The sequence below is a fragment of the Zingiber officinale genome, chromosome 2A, assembly GCF_018446385.1.
Source record: "Zingiber officinale cultivar Zhangliang chromosome 2A, Zo_v1.1, whole genome shotgun sequence".
Classification (NCBI taxonomy): Eukaryota; Viridiplantae; Streptophyta; class Magnoliopsida; order Zingiberales; family Zingiberaceae; genus Zingiber; species Zingiber officinale.
In genome coordinates this window covers 171,644,000-171,654,141 of record NC_055988.1, presented here as the reverse complement: position 1 = coordinate 171,654,141, position 10,142 = coordinate 171,644,000, and the positions used below count along the sequence as shown (strand labels likewise).

Genomic DNA, 10,142 nt, shown 5'->3' with positions numbered 1-10,142 from the left:
CGCCTTGCTTTGATGGGGCCCGCCAGAAGCCGGGTCAAGGTCGGGTGGTGCGTCATGGAACAAGTCAGCACCAGAGTCTTGGTCAATGCAGTTACTGAGTTTAAAAGTCCGGGACTCATTTGTAAAAATAGAAACAATGGGAGGTGAAATGAAAATTGTTCTAGATTCTACATGAACGATGCTCTGCTCTGCTCTGCCATGGCGATTGCATACATCCAGAAAAAAATGGATTCCAGATTTTGGTGGCCGATCCTCTTCGCCCTCACCATGGCTTCCCCCGGAGCTCTCTCCCAGTCCACCGACGCCCTCGGCTTCCTCTCCATCGACTGCGGCATTGAGCCCGGTTCGTCCTACGTCGACCCCCTCACCAACATCTCCTACGTCTCCGACGCCGGTTTCATTGACACTGGCGTCAACCGCAACATCTCCAGCGACTCTTTGTCCCCGAAGCTCCGCACCCTCCGCGCCTTCCCCAACGGCACCCGCAACTGCTACACCCAGGGGCGGAGCCACCCTTGGGCTAGGGTGGGCTCCAGCCCCACCCAATTAAAACAAAAAAAAAAAAAAAAAAAAATTTAGCCCTATGCTAATATGCTTTCATCAAATTAAACCTATTTTTTTACCTTCATCTCACGCCGCCGCCGCCGCCGCCGCCGCAACACCAACGTCTGCTTCATCTCACGATACCGCCTCCACAACGACTCCTTCATCTCACGATACCGCCTCCACAACGACGCTGCTATAGACCCACAACGACTGCTTCATCTCACGTCGCCGCCTCCACAACGACGTTGCCACAGCCACAGACCCACAATTACAACACACACAACTCTCTACTTGCCGCGTGACAACCTACGCCAGCGCCGACGCCGCTTTCCTTGTCCCATCTCGTACGCGTCCTCCCTTCTCCCTAAACGCGCAAAATATCTGGGAAAGGAATTTGCTCAGAATTTGCTTGTATTGCGTTTTGCAAATTGGTTGTTTTGGGCTCTTTGGGATCGTGATATACATATTGTATTGAGGGAAGATTTTAGAACTGAGGTACAAGAAAGATACTTTGATGAATATGAAATTATTCGAGAATCGATATATCATTTAAAATCATTTGTTGCAGGAATTTTGTTTGGTTGCTATAGAGTAACATATTTCAAGTCTGAACATGTTTGGGATGAGAAAGTGAAACCCCAATCTTACTGTCAAGAACTACAACCAAATCAGGTAATTGAATTTATTTTAATTAATTAGTTAATTAATTAAAGATAATTTAATTAGATAATTAAATATTAATCAGTTTAATTGATTTATAAGTAATACTTAGTTTAATCGGTTAGATAAAATGATTCGATGACATATAGATTAGATCATTAAGTTGGTTACTTTTATTTATATACTTGGTTATTTTAGTTATTAATGTTTCGATATTAGCAACATATGACTTCGTATTATGTTGTATCTGATTTGTTATTAAGGGATATTTTCTTATTATTGGATAATGATAATTTCTATATTTATTCACTTTAATACAGAAAACTCAAGGAATGAAGAAAAGAAAAACTATTAATTCTTTTTTTGAAGCAAAAGAGGAGAGATTGACCAGTCAAGGGAATTCTTCATCCAATATTGATATATCAAATTCAAGCGATCAACAATCTAACAAATCTCCTATAACAGATATTGATATCAGTTCTCTTGATCCAGGATTACGTACTCCGATATGGAAATATCCTATTAATCAAAGGGATGAAATTAGACAAGCTTATATTAAGATGGGGCCATATCAGCCTATTAAGAATGAGTATCCACCGACCAAATTCGGAAGTCAAAATCGACGATTTCAAAGTCATTGGTTTAAAAAATTTACTTGGTTAGAGTATTCTCCTTCAAAAGATGCTGCATTTTGTTTTCCATGCTTCTTGTTTGATCATAAGCATCCTCGTAATCCTGCATTTACGACGGATGGATTCAAATGTTGGAAGCGAGTTAATGATGGTGATAGATGTGCATTTTTTATGCATATAGGATGCAATACTTCACCACATAATAATGCTATGGAACATCTTGATAATTTGATGAATATACCTCGTCATATTGATAAAATGATGAATGCACAATCTTCAGAAGAAAAACAGAAGAACAGATTGCGGCTTACAGCAACTATTGAAAGCATTCGATGGCTTACTTTACAAGCATGCACATTTAGAGGGCATGATGAATCTCCATCTTCTAATAATCGTGGAAATTTTATTGAGATGATAAAATTTATAGGAAAAATGAATGAGAATATTGGGGGCATCGTCTTAGAGAAAGCTCCAAAAAATGCAAAGTATACTTCACCAGATATTCAGAAAGATATTTTGAATATTTTTGCCAATCAAGTGAGAACTAAGATTCGTAAAGAAATCGGGGATGCAAAATTTTATATTTTAGTTGATGAAGCAAGAGATACATCTAACAAAGAGCAGATGGCTATTGTATTAAGATTTGTGGATATTGATGGTTTTTTACGAGAGCGATTCTTTGCTATTGTACATGTGACTGACACAACTGCTGCAACACTTAAGAAAAAAATATCTGATACTCTTGGCTGTTATGATTTGCATATCCACAACATGCGGGGACAAGGATATGATGGTGCTAGCAATATGCGTGGCTCTTGGAATGGATTACAAGCTCTATTCTTGAAAGATTGTTCATGTGCATATTATGTACATTGTTTCGCTCATCGACTTCAACTAGCATTAACTGCAGCTGCTGAAAAAGAGGTATCCATTTGGTTATTCTTTTCAAAATTGAATTCCATTTGTAATCTCTTTAATGCGTCTCCTAAATGTCATGCTGAGTTACTTTCTGCTCAAAAAGCTGAAGTTGCGCATATGGTAGCTATTGGTGAACGTGATACTGGTAGAGGATGTAATCAAATTGGAAATTTACTACGGCCTGGAAAGACTCGCTGGAGTTCTAATTTTGACTCAATTTGTAACATGATTGATATGTATAGTTCTGTGATTACCGTATTAGAAAACATGGTGAATGATGGGTCCTCTAACTCCATCCGTGGTGAAGCTAGTGGTTTGCTAATAGCGATGAAGTCTTTTGATTTCATATTCATATTACATTTGATGCAAAAGATAATGGGGTTAACAAATCTGCTTTGTCGAGCATTGCAAGAGAAATCTTTAGATATTTTAAATGCAATGGACTATGTTTCAACTACTAAAACTTTGCTTCAGACTTTGAGAGAAGAAGGATTTGCTATTCTACTTAGTTATGTGAAAGAAGTTTGTGCCAAGTATGACATTGAGATACCTCAAATGGAAGCTCGTTATAAATCTGCTACAGGTCGTTCTTGTCAACAAAATGATTCAATCACAGTTGAGCATCACTATCGATTTGATGTATTTACTGCTGCAATAGATTTTCAAGTTGAAGAGCTTAATAGTAGATTCAAGGATGAGGCAGTGGAACTTCTTAAGCTTAGTTGTGCTTTGGAACCTAAAGAAAACTTTAAGCTTTTTAATGTTGATCACATCTATCGACTTGCTGAGAAATTCTATCCTTTTGATTTTGATACACAAGATTTACACCACTTGAGAATGCAATTGGAGCACTATAAGATTGATATTGTTGGTCATGAAAGATTTCAGAATTTATCAACTATTTCTGAATTATGTCGAAGATTAATTGAAACAAACAAATCAGGAAGTTACAATTTGATTGACAGGTAATTTTTTCTTATTTATTAGTTTATATATATTATAATTATATCATTTACTTATATATTGAATACAGTATATTATTTAATTGGCAGGTTGATTCGTCTTGTTTTAACTCTTCCCGTCTCTACAGCAATAACGGAACGAGCATTTTCAGCTATGAAACTTGTTAAAACAGCTCTTCGTAACAAGATGGAAGAAGAGTTTTTAACAAATTCTATGGTCATCTATATTGAACGGGAGTTAGCGGAAACTATTGATAATGATACAATAATTAATGAGTTTGATTCTAAGAAAAATCGAAGAGCACAACTTCAATAATATTTTTATTCTATGCTTTTGAATGTACTGAATATTAAATATTTTATGTCATGTTTTTGAAAAATTAATATTCACATACTTTTATTTGTATTTTTGAATTGATTAATTTTTTATATCAATTATAGTCAGCCCCAGATATCTTTGAATCTTGACTACGCCCCTGGCTACACCATTCGGTCGCCGGTGGTGGCGCGGGGGTCCAAGTACCTCCTCCGGGCATTGTTCCTTTACGGCAACTACGACGGGCTAGACGGACAGCTGTTGGCCTTCGACCTCCACTTCGGCGTCAACTACTGGGACAGTGTGAGCGTGGCCGACTCCACCTTTTTCTACGTGAAGGAGACCATCACGGTGGCCACCGCCGGGTATGGTTCAGTATGCAAAACCAAGAGATTATTGAATGAACCATTATTAAATGTGATCTCTTTCTTTTAGATACTTGTCGGTGTGCCTGGTGAACACCGGCACGGGGACGCCGTTCATCTCGGGGATCGACTTGCGGCCATTGAAGCCCGTTCTCTACCCAGCGGCGAACAAAGGGCGGAGTTTGGTGCTATTCAACCGATGGAACTTGGGAATGGAGTCTGGCTACCTCTGGTTTCTATTTATTTATTTTTAATATTTTTAAAAATCAAATTATTTTAACATTATTTTAAAAATAAAGCTGCTATAATAGAATTGAAATAAATATAATTTTAAGAAAAATAATCGGAAAATCTTTATACGATGATAGAAATCGAGAATATTCTTTTATTTTTTTTTACTCATTTTATAATTTTGAAATGTCTTCAAAGTAATTTATTTATTATTTTTGGAGTAAATTGGTAAAATGCGCTTCGCGCTTCCTATCTCTAGGTATCCGGCCGACCCGCTCGATCGGTTCTGGGGTTCATGGAGCTTCCCGGGATGGAACTACGTCTCCACCAACTCCACCGTCCGAAACCTTCCCCAGGATTTGTTCCAAGTTCCCTCTGTCGTCATGCAGACCGCCGTCACCCCCATCAACTCCTCCAGCATCCTCATCACATGGGATCCCTTACCCGGCGCCGTCAACCAGTTCTTCCCCATCCTCCACATATCTGAGATCTTAGACCTCGCCGGCACCAATCAATCGCGGCAGTTCAACATCTACGTGAATGGAATCCACTGGTTGGGGGATGTAATGACCCCCGAATATCTCTACTCGGACGCCGTCTACAGCCTCCTGCCCTTCCCTTCGTCCCCCACCTATAACATCTCCCTCGAGGCTCTCAGCAACTCCACTCTCCCGCCCATCCTCAATGCCTTCGAGCTCTACGTGACCATGAGCAACACCTCCGTGCCCTCGGATGTTGGTGATGGTATATGTAGCCACTTTCGTTCCTTCGCCCTTTTTTTTTTCACTTCTCTCAGTTCCTGAAAGGGCTAAGGCAGAGTGGCCACGGAAAAAGAAGTTCCAATTCAAATTCTCACGAAAAGCTCAAACCTTTATTTTAAGTTGTTCAAATTTTCCTAAATTTGATGTCTGCCAGAAAACAAAAACTTAATTATGGTAATTGTTGATTATTTTTCTCTTTTTTACAGTTGATGCCATGACCGTGATCAAGGAGTGGTATCGGATCCAGAGGAATTGGATGGGAGATCCATGTTCCCCTAGTGCTTTTGTTTGGGATGGACTAAATTGTACTTATAGCTTGTCAAATTCTCCAAGAGTCACTGCTTTGTGAGTTCTGCAAGTTCATCTAACTCTAACTATTGATCATGAAATACCAGGACCAACCATTTGGAAATTCTGTAATATTCTTACTAGTCACTATTGTTCTGTAGGAATCTGTCATCAAGTGGGTTGACTGGGGAAATAACCAAATCTGTTGCCAGTTTTAGTGCACTTCAATACTTGTAATGCTACTCATTGTTTGCTATTTGTTTTCCCTTTTCCTTTCAATATTCATTGAATACGGCAAACAGTTATTAACAGTCTTGGATTGTTGGGATCAATGCCAGGCCACACAATCATTTGTTGTGAAACCATGCAACATTTTAGGAGGAATTATTATCTAACAATTGTTCTTTAATCATTTTTTTCAGGGATTTGTCTTACAACAATTTAACAGGGCAAATACCTGATGAACTAGCAAACTTAAGTTCTCTCAAACTACTGTAAGCATAGTTCTTAATCCTTTTTTAATTTTATTGATAAGGTAGATAATGGTTTAATATTTCATGATTTCTTGTAGTGATTTGACGGGCAACCTGTTAAATGGATCAGTTCCTTCGAACCTCCTTGAAATGGCACAAAATGGTTTACTTACCTTAAGGTTTGTGTTACTTTTAAGTTTAGGTCCATCCATTTTTCTTAATGATTCATAATATGTTAGGGCTCACCTGACTATGAAAGAGATCTAGGCATGGTGTCAAGAAATATTTGGAGTTTAGGTGTTTAAACTTAGGGTAATGATTTGGCATTAAAGTTTGTTCAATTTGTACTTGAACTCAGCCACTTCTTTCTTCTTTTGGTAGGAGAATTCTTCATAACTTCATACATATCTTTAACCATTAAGCGAGTTATAATATCATGCAGACTGGATGGGAATCCACATCTCTGTAACAATGGTACATTGTGCAATGTGATGCCTGTAGCAAAAAAGAAGAAAATATCAACACCGGTGATCGTGATTCTTTGTATAGTTCCTGTGTTAATACTTCTTGCAGTGATAATCATAGTTTGGAAGGTGAGGAAAACACAAGGTGAGATTTCTGTGACATACTCTTGCAGTTGTTTAGTAATAATAGACCATCATCCATTTTTTGACATGCATTTACCAATCTTATTCTTTATTTGAAACTTGGAAGGTTTGAGAAAAGGCAGCTCAGTCGATCCATATAATGCTTTCCCAAAGCAAACAAATAATGTATTGCAGCTTGAAAATCGCCAATTCACTTACATGGAATTACAGAACATCACTAATAACTTTCAAAAGATCCTAGGCAAAGGAGGATTTGGGTTTGTTTTCCATGGACATTTGGAAGATGGTATTCAAGTTGCGGTCAAAATGTTATCACAATCATCATCACAAGGAACTAAGGAGTTTCTTGCTGAGGTAAATAAATCTTATACATATGTGGATAGCTGAATTTAATTGGTTGGAGGTGGTTGTTGAATGTGAATCCATTGGAAGATTTTGCATAACTAAAGATGGGGAGGGGAATGAATGTATAGACTCGTATATTTTACAAAAAAAATCAGAGTTGATGAAATTTTATTATTCTTTCAAACATATAGTAATAGTATTCTTGAACAATTATGCCCTGTTCATGAATAGTCAGAGACTATATAATATTAATTGCCCCATTCACTTCTGTTTCTTTGATTTAGTTTGGATCTTGATGTTTTTAGTTCGTAAGCATCACTGATTATGTTTTTTCAGGCCCAACACTTGACTAGGGTTCATCATCGGAATTTAGTTTCTTTTATTGGCTATTGCAATGAAGTAAATCATTTGGCACTTGTCTATGAGTTTATGTCTCAAGGAACAGTACAAGATCATCTGCGAGGTTTGGAACTGCATTGAATATCATTGCTAATAGCTGGTTCCTTTCATAATATCACTTGCTTTATAGCATGCATGACAATCAGGTGACAAGAATTAGATTCATCTTACAATCTAACTATTTAACAATATATTCAATCTAATACGTGCATTCTTATTTGCTTGCTGTTGTGTACAAGTTCAATACAACTAAGAGTATGAAAGGGAGAATGATGATGTCTAAAAATTCTTTTATTTATCTTATAATGTTTTGACAGGCACTACTGACCAACAGAGTAACAATGCCATTACTTATACCAAGCAATCTTTACTTCATTTAACTTATTACTTTTCCTTACTGAATGTTGTTGACTTGTTAATTTGACATGATGCAGGCAGGGCAAACAATGCTAGAGCTTTAACATGGAGACAACGTCTTCATATTGCAATTGACGCTGCACAAGGTTTGGAATAATGTGAACCGTCAAGTATCAATATCCCCTTCCTTGATTCCCAAACCATTCATCTGAGTCCATCTTGGTTCATTTATTAAATTGCATTGCAGGGCTAGAGTATTTGCACAAAGGATGCAAACCACCATTAGTTCATAGAGATGTGAAGTCAGGAAATATCCTTTTGAGTGAAACTCTGGGAGCTAAGATAGCAGATTTTGGGCTTTCGAAAGCTTTTCTAAGTGAGACAAACAGTCATATATCCACTTTGGTGGTTGGAACTCCTGGATATCTTGATCCTGAGTATGTTGCAGTTTTTCATTTATTTAATTGTTTCACGCACGCATCTCTACCTAGTAGAAAGATAGTAACCAAGGAATCCAAAAAGAAAATAAAATTCATCATCATGGAACTTTTCATTTTCAGATTCATGTTTTAATATAATTTCCCATCTCCTGTGTGCTTGAACTATTTAATTTAGTTTTCTTTTAATGAAGGAAAGAAGGCTTGTTTCATAATATATATGATTTTTCTATCCAGGAATGAAATGCAATCACCGAAAACTTTAATAGTTCTAGCAATAAGTAGGCAAAAAAATTTGAAGAAATAGATTAATAAAAATACATCAAGTTAAATAAAAGAGGAATCATGAGTTTTAAGAATTATAGGGCAGTAGCATGTGGTATTTGGATCATCACTTTTAAATCATATATCTTGCATGTTCCATTTTGTCCAATAACAAGTAAGTATATGCACATTGTGAAAATCCCAAGTCATATCCAGCCATTAGCCATGTTTCCCCTACTAATATTTTTGACTAGTGACTCTCTCTCTCTATAATATCTAAGAATTAGGCAATCAACTTCAACTGAAGTGTCATTAAGCTTTCATACTGTATTTATTTTTGTGAAAAATTTCTGATTGAAAATTTATCGTATTACGTCTTAGGTATTGTAATACCTTCCAGCTCAGCGAGAAAAGTGATGTGTATAGTTTCGGAGTGGTTCTTTTGGAACTAATCACTGGGCTGCCTCCAATAGTTCCAGGTACAGAAAATGTACACCTAGCCCAATGGGTGCTCCAAAGGCTTGACAAAGGAAACATTGAAGATGTTGTAGATCCTAGACTCGAAGGGGAGTATGATATAAATTGTGTCTGGAAATGTGCTGATATCGCGTTGAAATGCACGGCAGAAAGGTCCCAACAACGGTCAAACATGACAGAAGTTGCGATGCAGCTGAAAGAGAGCTTAGAACTAGAGAACTCTTATTATAATAGTGGGACCAATCAGAATCTATATTCAGAAATAAGCAATGTGAGCTCAAACAGTGCTCCTGAGATAGGAGTGTCTAGAATGACTGAGATTTTTGAACCAAAGGTAAGATAAACATGGGTTTGCTAAACTCTTTCCTCTTAAAATTGTGTCGTAATGGTTGAAGGTTCAAGAATGTCTTCACGTAGTGTTTTACATGTTATTGTTAGTGCGAAGGAAAATAGTATTTGGTGGAGTGTAGATGATACATTTATTTTCTATGGCAAAAATTATTGTAAACTCTTCCATTTTCATCTTGAAACAAGCATCTTGTATTTTGATCATGTCATCTCTTTGTTACTGAATAAATTCCCTATTTTTCTTGCTCCTTGTTATTAAGATATAAGTTCCTCAATCCTTGGCAATAATGTTCAGTGTAGCTGATCCTCACCAATACATTATTTTAGCATATTTAATATCTAAGATCATTCAAATTCTGGAATTGAGACTTGTAAAAGCTGTGCTTTCAAACACAAACTTTGGGCTTAGCAGGAAGGGTCTGTGCAGCAACCTGTTCTTTCCATTATACCTGTTTTTTTGATATTTTCTTATTTATATTTTTTATCTGTTCTATTATTATTTTTATATTTCGGCTCGACTATTCCACCTAGCCGAGTCATTCCCTTTCAAATAAAAATCACAAGATCAAAAAAATGAAATAAATTAAAAAATAATTAATTGGATGCTGATTTAGCTAAAGTATAGCCATTTATTTCATTTTTTTCCAATTGACTACGTTCTCATTATCATACTTAAAAAAAATATTTGTTATTTTATTAATGTTTATTTATAATTTTTATTAATCTTCTTTTATATTTTATATTTTATATTATAT

At 36.6% G+C, this 10,142-nt stretch overlaps 1 protein-coding gene across 1 annotated transcript; it reads left to right on the top strand.

Annotated features, from left to right (window-relative positions):
- The first annotated feature begins 233 nt into the window (after window positions 1-233).
- On the top strand, window positions 234-9,630 carry LOC122044269 (probable LRR receptor-like serine/threonine-protein kinase At1g05700). The gene is made up of 14 exons (XM_042604785.1): window positions 234-499; window positions 4,207-4,399; window positions 4,470-4,631; window positions 4,860-5,374; window positions 5,598-5,736; window positions 5,841-5,912; window positions 6,102-6,173; window positions 6,251-6,331; window positions 6,595-6,761; window positions 6,867-7,114; window positions 7,442-7,568; window positions 7,939-8,007; window positions 8,109-8,298; window positions 8,944-9,630. The coding sequence occupies exons 1-14, from the start codon at window positions 268-270 to the stop codon at window positions 9,380-9,382; spliced, it is 2,706 nt and encodes a 901-aa protein (XP_042460719.1). The 5' UTR covers window positions 234-267; the 3' UTR covers window positions 9,383-9,630.
- The last annotated feature ends 512 nt before the right edge of the window (window positions 9,631-10,142 follow it).

What these genes read in the sequence shown, in the direction of transcription:
- LOC122044269 (XM_042604785.1), top strand. Translation starts at nt 268, where the DNA reads ATGGCTTCCCCCGGAGCTCTCTCCCAGTCCACCGACGCCCTCGGCTTC. An exon ending in ATGGAGTCTGGCTACCTCTG is followed by an intron (nt 4,632 to 4,859) that starts GTTTCTATTTAT and finishes GGAGTAAATTGG; the next exon opens with TAAAATGCGCTTCGCGCTTC. An exon ending in AATGGTTTACTTACCTTAAG is followed by an intron (nt 6,332 to 6,594) that starts GTTTGTGTTACT and finishes AATATCATGCAG; the next exon opens with ACTGGATGGGAATCCACATC.